General features: G+C 40.1%; 1 protein-coding gene across 1 annotated transcript in view; it reads right to left on the bottom strand.

The window, feature by feature from the left end:
* The window catches only part of slit3 (slit homolog 3 (Drosophila)), a 248,394-nt gene that overhangs the window by 11,492 nt on the left and 219,242 nt on the right, over positions 1-17,660 (bottom strand). The window contains exons 28-33 of the mRNA XM_040120062.1: positions 16,384-16,481; positions 11,448-11,587; positions 8,180-8,273; positions 7,328-7,465; positions 6,334-6,574; positions 4,347-4,477 (exon numbers count right to left, since the gene is read on the bottom strand). Of these exons, the coding sequence (XP_039975996.1) occupies positions 4,347-4,477; positions 6,334-6,574; positions 7,328-7,465; positions 8,180-8,273; positions 11,448-11,587; positions 16,384-16,481 (842 nt within the window). The remainder of the gene's footprint in view (positions 1-4,346; positions 4,478-6,333; positions 6,575-7,327; positions 7,466-8,179; positions 8,274-11,447; positions 11,588-16,383; positions 16,482-17,660) is intronic.

The raw sequence follows: 17,660 nt of genomic DNA, 5'->3' as shown, positions 1-17,660 counted from the left end.
ACCAACCTCATTTATGAGAAGAAAACAAAATCTCACCACAGAAATGGAAAATGCACAGAATCCAAAAATCTACAGCAAACTAGAGAGACTTGACAGGGCGGCAAGCTGTTTTTATGACCCATAAAGCTGTCTTTCTACCCGGATGATCTCTTGGCATACATCTGCCCTGAGGTCTCATCTGAAGTCTCCTTAAGCAGGTCATAGTCTCTACCAGTTCCAGGGCTGCAGCTCTACAGCTGAGCCTGAGCTGTAGCCTCCCTGAAAGGGGGGGGGGATTTACCTACATGGTTCAATACGGCATCACCAGATTGTTATTATAATCAGGCTGTTTGTATGCATTGGTTTATCATAGGTCATGGAAGACAGCAGAGTTCACATGCATCAACACACTACTTCAATATACTAAATAACCTCTACATGAGGAGGTAGATCCACTTAACGCAACCTTAAAATCTGACTATGCTGTGGTAGGTGAGGTACATGGTTTCTATAAATACATGCATCAGCAGAGGTGTAACCGTAAACTAGCAAATCTCATAAGTTACTCTGAAACACTGCTGAATATGTTCATCACATTACACCACTAGCAATATCACTATAAATGCACAACGCTCTAAAACCTGTGAACGCAGACATCATGTTCAATACACAACATAGCCAAGAAACTGGCAGAAATTGTCCTATTGTCCAGTCCTGCTACAGCCCAAATTACACTTTTTGCATCCACACGACACACCCTGTTTGCAGGGTCGACGCAATCCACTTACAGCCCAAAATTGATGACCAAGACGACTGTGTGTGTGAACCACGCATGTCAAGAAACATGCAAACGCATTCATGTGTGCAGACAACAAATGTAGTATAAACAGAACCACATGGGTGTCCGCTGCACATGTCTGTCTTGGAGCATAGCGGGCAATTAACAGTTTACATTAAACTGTAACCAGCATTCAGACTTGATAGTTTCTCCCCTGAATGTCATAAGTGAGGTAAACGTAATTGACATACATCAGTTATAGTTTATCAAAAGCCTTATTCAGGAGGACATCAGCAAAAATATGTAAATTTGACTAACTATGACGGAAAAGTAAAATACTGCACAATAAGCTCAAGTCAAGTAGAATAATTTAAAACACACAGAACCCCCATTTAACTGTATATGTGATTTAAAAAAAAATACACATTCTGAAACTATACATGCAAAAAATACAAGGATTTAAATGGATCATAATTGAAATAGCTGTTGCAGAAACAGTCTCACCCTTGACGTACTAAACTGTGGCTTCAATTTCTTCTTCCAAAGCTACTTGCAGGATTGTGTAATATGAGGTAACGTCCTAATCCTAAAGTGAAATTTGTTATGAGCAGACTGCATATTATCATCAGATGCAGTAAGGCTACCAGTACCTCCTCTTTTTTCTCTGACCTTGTCTCTATCCACAGGGAGAACAGAGCAGAGCAGAGCCTAAACCAAAGATAGACATTACATGCTGGAAAGAAAATCACTGATTGAAATATATATAGAGAAGAAAGAGTGAATGAGAAGCAATAAACTCTCTCCCTCATTTCTCCTCCCTCCTCTTTCCCTCGCTCCATCCTTTCTCACTTCTTTCTCCTTACACTTCCCCCCAGTCTTCCTCTCTCCCTTAATTAATTCAATTACACTAACATCTGTCTCTCTCTCTCTCCTCCCCTCCTTCATTTGCAGTTGGCATTATCACACTGACTCCTTTGATCATTCAAAAGAGAACATAAAAAAAAACAACCACTTTCAATATTTACATATTTACTGGTGTAAAATTTTCATACCTTAGCATAATTACTGTAAAAATTAGTCCTTGGTCAAGATGATTGGTAGCCTCCGTCTCACACCGTGGTATTGTTGGTGCTAGTGTTTCTCAATATTGGCACCAAATCTCACACAAACTCGGCTGTTTCCTGCTGCAATTAATATATTAGCTTTTTCAGGTTCATTTCCATGCTGCACTTCATGTTGGGAAGGATTTTCCATCAGACTGAAACACCTTCTATTATCTACCACTGCAAGAAACTCTGTAAAATTTAGCAGTTTTTGGACTGGCAGAGCGTTGCCCTCCCCCTGCCTTGTCTCTTTTTTGACTTGATTTATTACAACAATGTAGATATAATATTTGATGCTTTATGCTACTGTATCTGTCTTCCTTCCACACCTAATGAGGTCTAGAGGCAGGTGCCCAATTATCTTGCCAATGGTGTTTTTGGTTATAGGTATTTATTTGAATAAATGTGGTAATGAACTATTGCTATTGATTAATGAAGGTCTTACATGCTATACATTCCTTTGTACGGAATGCACTGTTGTCTGTGCTTACATTACAAACTGAATATCCATGAATATACCAAGACAATATGGTATTGAATCCTGTATCGTATATCCCTCTCACATTTCTTTCTTTCTGCTACAGACGGTGTAGACAGTGAAGCAGACAGAATCAATAGGAGCCCATCACCACCAGACAAAGATGGACTTGGGCCTCTCTCTCTTTCATTGTCTACTTGAACGTAATGTTGGGCAATCCTTTTTTTCTGTCTCTCTTTTTATTCTTTTGCTCTATTATTTTTCTTTCCTTAATCCCTTTCTCTTTGTCATACACCTTCCCTTCTCCTCTTGACCTGTTTCCATCCACCCTTCAGTCAGTTTTGCATGCTTCACTAAAATGGCGAGGATGGAGAGAATCAATAAGGCATCACATTAAGGTTTTTATGTATATTAAACAGAAACACAATGTATATCTATACTGCATACTGTATATGGAATGCTGTGAATGTGTATTATTCTCTATAGCTAAATTTAACTGTTTTAGCTCTTTTATTATAGCCAAAGTTCACCAGAAACAAAGAATACTGTTCATAGAGGTTTGCCAGGTGTGCTAGAAAGGATTTTTGTGAATTATTAGATTATTACAGTGATCCTCTTAGGGTTGAGAGAAGTCCATGACCCCTCTGGCTCATTAGTTGGTTAAAAGGCCTTCTCATCTACAAAGGAAAGTCTATTTGAAAATAAGCCTGTTCATCTTGTCTGAAAAGTCCACATCTGAAAACTGAATAACAAGAACCCGGGAAAAGTTTTGGCCGTGTCTAAGTAATGACAACTGAACTGGGGAACTTTGAATCTGGGCCCTTTACTTTTTTTCTTTGGTTATTTTTTTGCATTTTTTCCACACATTGGTGGGTCATTATGTTTTAAGTTTATGTTTTTTTTTGTTTGTTTGTAAAGCAACATGCTGTTATATGACTGCATATGCTGCATAAAAACCCAAAATGGTTTATCTTACAACTGAAAATATTATCATGAATTGATTACCATTCCTGTTTCCACAGCTTACAATGGAATATCCATTCCTATGAAACTGCAAATGTAGTTTATTATATAATATCCAAGGGCTTACAGTGCCTAACACACTGAATGAGGGCTTTTGTTTCCACTGTTTGGGTTTTTACCTAGAGAGACTTCTGTTGGGTTTCTGTCAGGGACATGACTGTCTAGTCTGGATTGTAAAGGAATTTTTCTGAGTTCATGTTTGTTTATAGAGGGAAGTGCTCAGATATGGATCTGAAACTGTGTGCGTGTGTTTGAGTGTGTGCAAAGAAGAAGGTGCCGAGGGATTTGTGTACACATGGCTAAATTAGCACCTAGTGAAAAGCCCTTAAAGTACTGTATATGTATGGAAACCTGGGATCCTACGCACCTTTAGTTGTTGGTATGCGTGTACCGTGTGCATGTATGCTTTCTGTATTCTTAAGTACCCTTGCACTACCTTGAGCTTCTGTAGCACTTGAATTTTTTAAATGTTATACAGTAGCCCCATTCAATGGATACAAATAAGTAATTTAAAATATATATGTGAATTCATGTGCTGGCTTTTTGTAAGCTTTAACCCATGTTGAACCTGAATAGTAATTGAATTCTTGAGTGTTTCTGTGTAATTTTCTTTGCGTGTGTGTGTGTGTGCGTTTTGATTTTTTAAGTGCCCTTAAACTACCTTGAACCTTTGTATCATTTGAATCTAATACATAATATAACTTTAACTGTGTGTGCGTAAATAAAGATTTTATGAGTCAGAGTAAATTAATGAATGTGCATACATAAGTGGTTTAAGGGTGTATGTGTGGGTTTTTTAACCTTTAAAGTACTTAAACCATATTAAAGACTGACCTTCAGCACAATTTACTGAATGTATGAATTTGGAAAATCATAATTTAATGTAGAAACTAAGAAAGTGAGAGAATACTTTTCTGTGTGTGTGTGTGTGTGTGTGTGTGTGTGTGTGTGTGTGTGTGTGTGTGTGTGTGTGTGTGTGGCCTACCTATACACAGTGGTCGGTGGGTAGTTGGCAATGTCATAGATGAGTCGTATGTGTCCCTGGTAAAGCTCCAGTGCCAGGGGGTCGTGGTCTTCCTTATACAACAAAATACCGTTGTCTTTATCTGTCGCCACCTGGAGACACAGAGAAGTAGAATGAATAATTAAGACAAAAATATTTGAAAATAGTACTCATGGGTAACATACACCAATCAGCCACAACATTAAAACCAGTTACCGGTTTTAATGTTGTGGCTGAATGGTGCATATACAGTATGTCATTCACCAAGGGAACTGCTGAAGTAACTGCTGCAGTACAGCAGACAAAAAATATATCAGTAGCGAGATTACACAAATAAAGCAAGCATCGGCAATGGGCACAGTTTATGTAATCTTGTTATATAAATCGTCTAATTTATTCATATGACAGACAGTTATGGTTTCAAGGACAGACAAAGACAGACCTCCGTCTGTATGTAATGCCCCAACTTTTTATGAATCCTGTAGTAAATGCGGATTTTAAGCGCTAATTATATGGTTTGTTGATCATCTCAGCTGCTGTTATGTTACTGAAAACCATCAAGTTTCAACACCTTCCTTTGCATACTGGTGGTATACTTTGTTCGGCTACAAGTAAGTAAACTTATTGACTTTTTTTTAGAAGCTTTCAAACAGGGTGACATGTTTTGACGACTACTATGTTCCACTTCTATACCGTTGGCCGTCTTAATATTTCGGTAGTCCGCACAGGTCGTTTGCCCTCGCATTTCTCGGACGTACATAGCTGGCAATGAGTGTCGATATAGCTCTAAATCAAAGAGAAATGAAAAACGGACTTTTGATTCAAGACGACATGTCATTCCATCAAACTGCTAAAGAACTATAAGATAATGAGGATAAAATGTAAATTCCACCACACACATCCCAAAACGAGGTCACTCGCACCTCCCTCCCACACAGACACACTTGACATGTCACACTTGCTCCTGTGCTCCGCTACGTGGTAACTAACTAGCGAGTGGAAATGGGGCCAAGGGGCCAAGCACTTAACACTGCCTTCAATGGAGCATAGCCAAGTCAACACCTGCTAACAAGCTGCGGGAGAAAAGAAGCAAGTGAGGCACACCGAGGGGAGAAAAGGAGGGAGAGATGTGGAGAACAAAAGAGAGAGGGAGAGAGAGAAGGGGGATGGAAGGAGAGAGCGAGATATAGAAAAGTGGGTGAAGAGAGAACTGAGATGCAGACTGCAAGAAAAGAGAGAAAAAGTGTTAAAGAGAGAGACAAAAAACATACAGTGATTTATGAAGTGCTGTGGTCCCTTCATTCTATTATTCTTTTTTTTCATGTTGTCTCTCTTGCCTCTAAGTCAGGGCCTCTCGGTAGAGTCTTAACAGCCTTGCCAGTGACATTAAGCTCCTGGCAGGAACGCAGAAACACATTCACACACACATTCAAACATGTTCACATGGATCCAAACAGGTGGTAAATATCAATAAGACTGCCCTCCTTTTCTTTCGTGTCTTTCACCTACTTACGTCCTCATTTCCAAAAAGGAGAAAAATATGTCTCAGTTAGGACATGACTCTCAGGTGTCCGCAATGTACAGCCTGTGTGAATGAGCGCGCGCGTGTGTGTGTGTCTGTGCGCACAGACACCAGTGCTCAGTCTAACATGGAAACAGAGGGTGTAGCAGATGTTTGCTTTGCTTCGTCGGCACTAAGTCATGCAACTCTATAGGCTTGATTCGAGAGACTCACAGCTCTGTTTCGAGCAACCGAATATTTTTTTCCATGTAGTGCAGAAGAATATGTCTCTGTACTTTCTAACTGCCAAACACACTATACAAGGTAATGCTTTTTATTCTTAAGGTAAGCAGGACTTTAAGGTTATTTCTAAATCATTTTTTACATTCCTATAACTTCCTGCATGACTATTAGATTTCTATAACTTAAAACTAAAACTCTGTGAGCAAGGCCAAAGGTCGACCATACCTGTAATGAAATATGTGCGGTGGGGCGAAGCTTTGCGCCTGGCAGCTCCACGTACCCATCGCGTCCCAGGAAGTGAACGGTGGCCATCTTGTCACATTTGTTGCCATAGAAACCTGGCATGCAGCGGCAGACGGGCTCCCCAGCAACCACCAGGCACTGGGCACTGTTCTGGCAGTCTGATTGGTCGCAGGGGCTGGTCTGCAGCAAGATCATTGGTGGAGGGTTTTCACAGAACAGCCCGCTGAGGGAGGAGTAGATTAAACAGAGATAATGTATTCGTAGAGCTTTAATGGGGTGATTTGTAGTGTCAGTATCTTCAGTCAGAAGTTGTTTAGTACATCTGCCTTTTGCCCCATTTCATTACATTTGGAGATTGCACGGGTGAAGTTGGGAAGGTAATAATCCTGAAGGAAATAGACAAGTTTATCAGCATGACATGACAAACGGATAGTACTTGTTTCTTCTTGCATATTTGAAACCTGAACCTGTCTTTGAATTTTATCCATGCGGTATCTTTCTGTTTGTTTCTGTCTCATTTTTCTTTTTTTTTCCTGCATTCCTATAACTTCCTCTCTCTGTCTCTTTTTCTCTCTTGAATTTGTTTCTGTCTTGCCAACAGTCTCAGCTACAATTAACCACATGGAGCTTCATCTGCTTTACACGCACACACACACGCACACACGCACACACACACACACACGCACGCACACACACACATTCACGCACACACACACATTCACACACACACACACACACACACACACACACACACACACACACACACACACACACACACACACACACACACACACACACACACACACACACACAGAAACACACACAGGCACTCAGTAGGTCCAGACAGTCAAGTGTCTGATTATGAAGCACCATCTGCATCTCCTCCCAGTCTGGCCCTGCAATGTGTGTATTGTACGCTTGTGTGTGTCTTTTCAAGTGATTTACTGTGTCCATGATCTGCTTCCATGACTCTCACCTGAACCCTTCTTTACAGACGCAGGTATAGCCGTTGACAGCGTCGACGCACTCTGCTCCATGTTGACACTTATTCTCCAGACAGTCATTATAGTCCTGCTCACAGTGCTGGCCCACGTAGCCCGGTAAACACTCGCAGCTAGAGTGACATGGAAATAGGGATGGGATGACTTTGAGTGTCGGCAACAGGCTTTGCCTCATGATTACACACGTTTTACTGTACAAAGAGGTGACAGGTTTCAGTTTCTAAAGCCTTTCCTACAGTTTCCTACTGAAGTGCTCTTGAGCAGGACATCAAACTTTCTACTCACTGTTAGACCAAGTTCAATTTTGAATGTGTACATGCAAAATATCCCATTAGATAGAAAATTTATAAAACCTCTTTCACACAGTATTTAGAAACTTTAGGAACAAACCAAATGTAATATAAGTTTAAAACATGCTGCAAGCTGCAGGTGTTGCTAAACCAACAGGCATAAACAAAGACGTTCTTGAGGAAAATTGTAAATTGATTAAAGAATCACGTAAAAGATTAATTATACAATGTGGCAGGGGAAGATTATTGTTATATTAGTATATAGTCAATATGGTACACGTTAAAGCTTATCACTTGTACCAAAAACTTTGTTTCTCATCAACACCAGTCTTCCTCAGTGATGTGTTTACGTGCGTCTGTCTTGATGTGTATTTTTCTGAGGACAGCAGTGTTTAACAATGATCACTCAGATTCCCAGTTTCAGAAAAGTCAGCTTTTAATTTTTTGACCTGACTGCTCCTGTCACGTTGTTGTCACTTTCAATGGCGTGACCTCTGACCCTTTTAAGCGCCAACATCCTGTGAAGCTGTCACTCACCTGTAACTGCGCCCAACATGGGTGCACTTTGAGTCATGCTGACAGGGGTCGAAACCATGGAGACAGGGGTCAACCACCTCCTCACAGAGGTCACCTGGTGACAGAGTGTGAGAAATGTATAGTCTTTAGCAATTAAAAAGTTTATTATGTAAGGCTAAACCAGCAGGTGTAGGTGTGTGTTTGGGCTTGTGTTTGCTGCAGATTGCAGCGGAGATGTTACTACAGACAGACAAACCACTTAAAGAATCCTGACTAGAAAAGTCCATAACAACAATGCATAGTAGAAGTATAAGCTGTGGAATAAAAAGCGTTTTAAACCTTTTTTTAGCGCAAAGCCACCAAACTTCTTAAGGCTTTTTTTATCATTGCCTGGTGATTCTATACATGCACATTTTATGCCCCGCTGACCATTGGAAGTGCAGTATGGCTCTCTCCCCATTCATTTAGACAGGAACCTGGTCCTTTTAGCCCGAAATAACTGACTGGGGTCGCTGCCAAGATGGCTGCCAAGCGGGGAGACTTGCCTGTAAGTATTTTGATTACAGCATTATTTCATCAACCAGGTGGTTCTCTACGTGAAGAAAAGGCATCACAGCTAAAAACTGCTTGCTTCTGACTTGAAGATCATTTTTCAAAGTAAGAGTACAGAAAAAAACCTATGGGAAAAAAGTCAAACCTCTTTCACATGTACCCTCTGTCAGTTTCAAACGGTAGTGGAAATGAAAGAAGCGAAAAAAGAAAACAAGGGATGGAAAAAGATAATTTATATAGGTTTCTATCTTCTTCAGGCCCCAGATAATGTACAGTGGAAGGTCTCATGTACACATACATACATGCATACACACACACACACACACACACACACACACACACACAGGGAACAGCATTATCAGCTTTTTCTCAGAGCTGATGAAGAAGCGGGTTAATAGGCTGTGTTACAGTGGCTGCTGTCTAAAGATGCGCGCGCGCACACACACACACACACACACACACACACACAGACCCACATCCACTTACATGCTCAAAAGCTGAGAAGGGTTAACAGTGTGTGTGTGTGAAAGTACTGGCCGTAGTTGGTCGTATGAAGGAAGACGAGATTGAGAAAGGTCAAACACATTTCCATTGTTCTCTGCCTGCTTTAATCTAATCCTACTGCCTCACTCCCACCCTGTCTGTCTCCAGCACTCTCATATCGAGTCACTTTAAGACGCATGTTGTTCTGAGCTACAGTATACTTCTGCATCTGCTGGAAATGGCATTTAGAATTCTTTCAGCCGCACCAAATGTACAAAACAACTGCATGACGTGAAAGTAAATTTAAGTTGTCCAATCTTCACTGTACACAGTACCTCCTGGGCAGGCTACAGTATTTCACACTTTTGACACTTAGTTAAAGATGCCAACATTAATTTGTCAGTTTGAAATTACCTGTGATACCTTAGTATGATTACCAAACACAAATGAGACCATCGTTGAGATGATTACTGAGGAAGATAAACAACCTCACTGACCCACTGCAAGACACTTTGAAATTTTTACCGTAGCTCAGTTTGTGATGGAGGATCACTGCCCTCTGTCTGACTTGTACAATAAAGCGACACAAGAGATTCCCAGGAAAATACTGCCAATGTTAATTGTGGCTCAGAGGCCAAACCAGCCTGGCAGTCTTTTTTGTTTGATTAAATAATGATTAAATAATGTTAAATTGCGAGCCAGACCACATTTAGGTTTTGTCAGAGTTTTATGAGCCCATCAACAGTGTGGGGAAGAGTTTCATTCAAAATGTCAATTTTAACATACATATAAAGACACAAAATAGACACTCGTAGCTTGGTATTTAAATAATACAGGGATCCCTTGTTTGTTGAAAAGCGAATCTCAAATGCTGGAAACATATTCTGTTGGAATATTTGCCCCACAATGGAAGGGTGTTGCATTTGGACCATCCAGAGCAAGATATCTGAATAAAACTGCTGGCCAAAATTGTTAGGACATAATTTTTAGTTTATTTGAGTTTATTGACTCCTTCATCTTTTGTGTAGCACTATCTTCAAGTCAAGATGTCCCCATGACAAATAGTTTGCTCCATGGCAAAGCATTTCAGTTTCAATTTTCTTGACATGTACTTTGCATAAATGGTCTCCAAAGGATGAATCCTAATGTTCTTGTGACCCCCTGACCCTTTGCCATCTTCTAGCCAAAACAGTGAAACTGCACACAAGATACTGATTCTCATAATAAAAGACATTTAATTTGTTGAGCTCATTCGGCGCCATGACCATTTTTTTTTTTTTAAAAACCGTGGCTTTCTCATTTTGGAATAAAGCTCCTCGGTTGTAGAAACCTTACATCAGCTTTTTTAAAACCCCTGGTGCAAATGTAACGTGACAATCCTGGTTGCTGAGTTTGGAGAAAGCAGAGCGACTAGCAAAGGACTGTCCCTCTTAATGTGACACCTGATGATCATGCCGCGGTTCACTGAGCTGAGTGGAGGATCAGAGCCAAAGGAACCAGCTGTGTGTGTGTGTGTGTGTGTGTGTGTGTGTGTGTGTGTGTGTGTGTGTGTGTGTGTGTGCGCGTGTGTGCGTGCAGCAGCTGTATGTGGTAGGGTGGCTGGCAGTGTGTGAGGATTCTTTATGCCAACAACGATAATGACATGGCGCATGTGTGGGTGAGAGTGTGTGTATATTGACCGAGGTCCAGTGTCAGAGGGGACCAGCTGTGTGTGTGTGTGTGTGTGTGTGTGTGTGTGTGTGTGTGTGTATGTGTGTGTGTGTGTGTCTTAGAGGACACTGCTACAGATAGAAAAACTTAACTTCCCAGTCAGCAGTTTAGCTTCAACTCGCTGGACTCCTCTCTCTCTCTCATTCCCTTTCACTCTCTCCGCCTCTCACTGCGTCTGCCCTTTATCGTCCCCTTCTTCCCCTTTTTCCTCGTTTTCTTTTTGCCATTTTACTGTCATTCTCCCTCTCTCTCTCCAACTTTCTCTCTCGTGATTGCTCTTTCAACCTCTTGTAGGAGCGGTTTCAGGTCACTGCGGAGAGGCTGTCCATTACTAACTTACCATCCAGTAAAGTGGAAAATATGATTTTGTATGGGTGTGTATGTGTGTGCACTAGTGGAGGGACTTGGTGGCCCTCCCAGCCTCTCTGGGGCAAAGACTGAGGGGTTTCAGGAATATCTGAGTTTAGAAAGAGATGGTGCATATAAGTTTGTGTGCGTGTGTGTGTGTGTGTGTGTGTGTGTGTGTGTGTGTGTGTGTTTATACCTATGTAGTTGGGTGGACAGACGCAAGTGTAGTTGTTGATTCCATCGATGCAGGTAGAGTTGTTCTCACAGTCGTTGTCTTCACAGTCGTCTGGGTTTATCTCACAACGGTGGCCTTCGAAACCGGGTGGACAGACACAGCTACACTCACAAACACAAACACACACGCACACACATACAGAAAATGTCCACCATTAGATGGTAACTGGGCCACATCTGAGCACACACTCCTGCTGCACATTTTGAAATAAAATCAATCAGCCAGATCAAACAGCTGCTCAATTTGACTTCCACTTAAATTCCACTATAAGAGTTTTTAAGAAAACAATTTAATCTTTATTCTAGCGGGATTTCCTCTATTCTATGCTGGTTCTTACACACCGCTGGAGCCACAGCACGTCTATATTTAGTGGTCCAACAAGAGACACCATTTCATGCCTCATTTTATAGCAGAAATGAAATTTTAACATGGCTGTTCAAATTTTAAACTGCTATTGCCACACACTAATCCTCCCTGACAATCTTCTCCTGCCCTAAAATTTAGAGAGAAGTAGTCGCCCTTTCAAACACAGCCCTGTGATTCATGTCATCTCTGTCTTTATTGTTAGGGGATGTTTTAGAAGTTAATGTTTTCCAGCTTCTACTGTCTAAAAAGGCCAAGCAGAAGCTTTAAATCAAATCAACTCACCCAGTTCTAAAAATAAATAAATAAATACACAAACAAATAAAAAATAAAAAATGCTGAGATAAACTTAGTTTGATGCCACTGCTTTTGGACACCGCCCACCTGGGGCACTCTAAAGGAATTATCAAAGCCTCCTCCTCTTCCTCCCCTCCATTCATCTTCCTTCCTCCTGTCACTGTTTTTTCTCCTTCCATCTTCAGATTCATTTCAGGATCTTTTCTTCTCAACAGCTCTTGATCTCCCCCCCCCGCTCTCCCAAACCTTTGTATCTCAGTCCGGGTTAACTCCTTATAATAGATAACAAACACACGCACACTATCTTTTGGTAAAGATCAGCCCCCCCACACACACACAGAAAGTTTGATACATTTGACCACAGCTGCATTCAGCAGCTCCTCTCCCTCACAACTCTCTATTGTTCTGTTAGTCTCCTACGCTTATCGAGTCCACTTTTAGTGGATGAAAAGGATTTTAAAAGCAAGGTCATCCTAATAACTAAGCAAAGGAAAAGCCGTTTCAGCACAAGAGATTGACAATTTTCAACACACACACACACACACACACACACACACACACACACACACACACACACACACACACACACACACACACACACACACACACACACACACACACACACTCAAACTTATTTGTAATACATTGTCATTCCCACTCCCTTGCCTGTAAAACCTATCCACTTCTCTTTTTTTATTCGTTTTGTTTCACTCTCTCTTTTCTAATCGAACTTTGGTACCACACAGACTTTTTCGCACACTAACACTTATCTCACTCACTCTCTCTCTTCCCACACCACATATGATAGCCAGTAGTTACCCCCACCCTGTCTGTCTGCCGGTTTGGAAAAGCTAAATCTAAAAGCTTCATTAAATGAGTTTTCATTTCTAGGGGCAAAAACAAACTCGGCACCTAAGATACAGTGAGCCAGTTAAGTTGTTATGGCTAATGTATTAGCAAACGTGAGCTAGTTAGTCATCCAAAAGACACAAAACAACATGAACATCCCGTTGGAGTCCAAGTCCAATATTCATTCTCTTTCTAGTTCTGTTTTGGTTTAGCTCCACCAAAAAATAGAAAAATATCTTTGGTTGTTAGATGTTTGACTTTCTTTACAGCTTTTGTAAAGAAATGAGAGTAAATGGTTTTACATAGTTCTGGGTTGATAAGATTTTCAGTCACTCAGTCATAGACTACGTGTGGGTAATATTGCAGATTATGAAGATTAAAACTGGGGTTAACCAGATTTCCATCTACATATAAACATTCTTCTAAATTTAGAGGTTAATATATTAACAAATAATCATTCTTCCTCAAATTCTGCTGCTACTGGAAAATGAGTGAAGAAAGAAACAAGAGCGAGAGAGAGAGAGAGAGGGGAGAAGAGGAATAGTACAAGAAAGTGCAGGAGTGAGAAAGAAAGAAGAAAAGAAAAAAAGACATTAAGTGTTCCCATGAGTAACAAAATACATACTGTTCCAACGATCAAATCCCAGTTTTGACATTTAAACTATTTACTTTGACAAACGGGTCCCTGCTAAGAACCAAGGCTAATTGGACTTATTGAATATCCCCAACTGATTATATAACATGTTAAAATGTCAAAGGGGTCTGGTCTCCCACTCTTTCTGGCTTTCTCCCTCTTTTTCTTTGTCTCTCTCAGAGGGCACAAGTATCTACCTGTTTTGGTATTAACATTAAGAGAATATCTGTAAAGGGTAAAGAGACTGCTAATAGCATTACCACATAGGACGTTAAAGGCCAGACACATATCAAAGCTTTTCAAAGGGCAAAGGCCTTGTTAAGGGGCTGGAGGAAGAGACAAATCTGGTTAAGATATTTATGACAATTGCTTCAATCAAAGTGGCTGTTTGTCATGAGCCTTTGATAAAGGGGCACTTTTTGGGGAGATGCTGGTGACACTGGCAGGCAGCCTGCGCACACACAAATATGCAGTATACAACTAGCAAGGCTGCATGCTTGGCCCTTTAAGGAGTTTGAATGGGTGTAAAATATCGAGTATTTAATGTGGTTGGGTTCAATTTAATGGAAAAATGGCTGTTTTGTTAAAGTGCACCAAATTAAAATGTCATACTACATTGAGACTTTTTTTTTTAATTTATCACATTTCTAAAGAATTGGTGACCATTTTAATTACTTTGGTCTGTGGCCTAGTACCAGAGTTACATTTTGTCTCTTGGCACTTATTTCCAAATTAACATGGACACTCTTATTTTAGTTTCTTGATTCAAAAGGGATTAGTCATAAAATGACACGGAACAAGGGAATACAGTGTTTAATATTTCAGGGCATGGCCAAGAACACTTTAAGATTTTTTTCATAATTCTATGAAACATTTACAGTATTTCAAGCTGTCAGATTGTTCAAAAACTGCAGCAGTAGTCTAGAATTGTGAGAAACAAGACTGAGATACTGTATTTTTTTTTTTTTTTTTTTAGAATATTCATCTATTCCCTGGGAATAGACGGGCAGGAAAGCAAATGAGTGATGCTTTGCTCTCCACTCCCTCAACAACAGCCACGGAGAGGCTCTTGACCCACAACGTCTCCAGCGGAGCTGCTCTGCAGCCAGGAGTCAACCACTGTGATTGTGCTGGGTAGCTCCCAGGTGTGAATGTGTGAAACTTTATAATCGTGAAATAGGGAGTTCCTGGAAAGGAAGCGACCATGTTTTGTATGCTATTCCTGGATAAATATAGATGAATTAAGAGGTCATGTACAGTATGGCTCATGGATGTCTGCTTCAATTATAGATCACCTTAAGAGCATAAATTTAAAAATAAGTTATTTGTGAATTATTATGAATGAGTTTGTTAATTGAGGAATTTAAAGGGGAATTCATTTTTCCACAGTTTATATACGGTATACAGTATTTTGAAAGTAACCTAATTTCTATCCTTTCACTTTGAACACACTAAATCTGAAGCTTTCCATTGGACATTACTATGAACTCGTAAAGGGAAAAAACTGTTCAACTGGCAGTAAAAGCATCACTGACCTTAAATACTGAGTGTCAAAGTTTCTTCTTGACCCTGGAAACAGCAGTTGACAAAACAATGTCAACTCAAGATCCATTTAGTATCTGTTATGGAGCTTTTGATCATATGACATAATATTCTTCAGCAGATTGAATTTACTTAGTTGTCACGAAAATCTAAATGTTAAAATGTTCCCTTCATGATTTTATGATAAGATATGATTGACAGCTCCAGAAAAGCTACTAAATGGACTTTGTGAATACTCTCGATAAATGGTACTGGACTTCGACACAAAAACCAAGAGAGAGATTCAATATAAGCACTTGTACTCATCCTTTTAGCAATATTAAATGTTCCTATCAACATTTTCTTCTTCTGAACAGTTGTCTTAACAAATGGTATACTGAAGGGAAAGCTATGGTAGATGAGGCCCGTACACAGACAGCTTTTGGTTAATACTTAAATCTTAAAAATTCCATTATTCTGTAGCTAACGTTCAAATTATGCATTAAACAATAACATCTCAGAAAAAATAAAAACACATAGATTATGGAAACAGTATGTTGACAGTTTTATGCAAAACCATTGAAGAGAATGTGAATAATGGCAGAAGTTTAAAACATCTCTTTGAGCAGCTGAGGAGGTCGGAGAGGGCACAAGGATTTAATGAGCAACCCAAATGGGGCTGCCTCCTTTGACATGTCTGCTCTCTTCCTGTCTAATCCCCCACCCCACCCTACAACACACACAAGAAGGAAAACGCATCATAAGGTCAAAGTAAGCTGTTATCTCGGGTAATGCATTGTCCAGTGAAGCAAGACTGTCCACTCTAATCACGCTGTCTATATTTCTGGGGACCGAGTAAAGTTAATTTTCCCTTTAGATGAGAATACAGGGTAAGTTTTTTTAAAACGTCTACACCAATAGAGAGGGGCAGCAGGGTAGAAAGGGCAATAAGATTTGACCCACAGCCTAAATGGATTCCCGATGGACTTCTTTGAAATGACTCTTTCTTGTTTTATTCTACTCAGTCATCCACATGCAATATATAGACTGAATTATGAACGTATTGCTGGTTTAAAATAGAAAAGGAGGTATTTGAGAAATTGGCACATAATTGCTCACATAAGCCCACACACACGCACTCTCTCAGTGACTGAAACTGCAATATGCTATGCAAAAAACTCAGAAATGTACCATTTTATATGACATATTAGTTATTAACAGATATTGTTGTACCTGAAGTGGTCCTCGTGGCCAGGCTGAATGTGGCAGGTTCCTCCATTAGAGCAGGGGAAACTAATACAGGCATTGATGGGTATTTCACAGTTTTGACCCTTGAGGAGAAGAGAAGACAAGGCGAGGCAAAGAAGTTAATATTGAATATAGAATCTTTTCTTCTAAAGATAATTTTACTACCTAAACAAAGACAGTTACAGTCCAAAGATATGTTCAAACCACTTGTCTCATAACCCCTTTTTGGCTGGACTGCAACAGCAGGGCCAGCCCCATAAACACGAATGTTGCTGACTGACTGACTGATTGCGTGATGAAGTTACACTATTGGTTGGCTGGCCAAGTGTTGGAGTGTCCTAATTAGCTCTTTCAAAATGAATTGGCGCAAACAGTTTTTAATACGTCACCAGGGGGACCCTTTACTGGCAGTGTTGCCAACTTAGAGCCTTTGTCGCTAGATTTACCGACCTTTCAGACCATTTTAGCGACTTTTTTTCCAAAAGCACCAAGCGAAAAATGTAGTGAGTTTTTGGAAAAACCTTTGCTACTTTCCGTAGAAAAGAGTCGTCAGTATTGCCCTGTGAGCACAAGGTCGGGCTTTCCCTTCACAGACACACCTCTCTCTGGTCTCGTTGAATTTCAGTTCAGCAGCTGACATAAACGTGAATGACCTTCCAACTTTCTCTCTGAGTGATCATTTTACAGGTAAATGCAGAAGAAAATCACAGAACAGCCGTTGTCTTTAACTTATGTGTATGGTAATAAGCCTTACTGATCGATGCCCACGTGGTGCAAGGGTAAAAGTACTCGTCCACCACCACAGAGACACAGCTTTGATTCCCAGGGTCTGCCTAACAACTGAATACATTTGGCAGCATTTTTTGGGGTGGGAAGCTTTTGAGGGATCTTATGAACCTCTATGTGTATTAACTTATATCGAAACTGTCACGCAGACTGGCAAAAAGAGCTCATTACTGTGAAATTATATCAAAATATACTGTATATATTAAAACAAATATTGCAACCCCTTTGATTTTGTGTTTTATTGTTTTACAATATCAAATCACAGTTAAGAAATCAGGCACCGATTATAATTGCTATGAAAATATATATTTATATATAAATATATTTCTATCACAGAAGCTGACCTAGGACAAAGTGACAATGTTGTCTGTACACTTTTTTTTTTTTCCTACAAAAAAGTAAAACTTAGTAGGTCAGGTATCATTTATTTTTTGCTGTTTTAATTAACTACCAATTTTTCAGCTTTACGAGCACAT

The sequence above is a fragment of the Xiphias gladius genome, chromosome 23 (genome assembly GCF_016859285.1).
Source record: "Xiphias gladius isolate SHS-SW01 ecotype Sanya breed wild chromosome 23, ASM1685928v1, whole genome shotgun sequence".
Taxonomy (NCBI): Eukaryota; Metazoa; Chordata; class Actinopteri; order Istiophoriformes; family Xiphiidae; genus Xiphias; species Xiphias gladius.
Note: the sequence above shows the minus strand (reverse complement) of the source record. Positions and strands in the feature narration are given on the sequence as shown.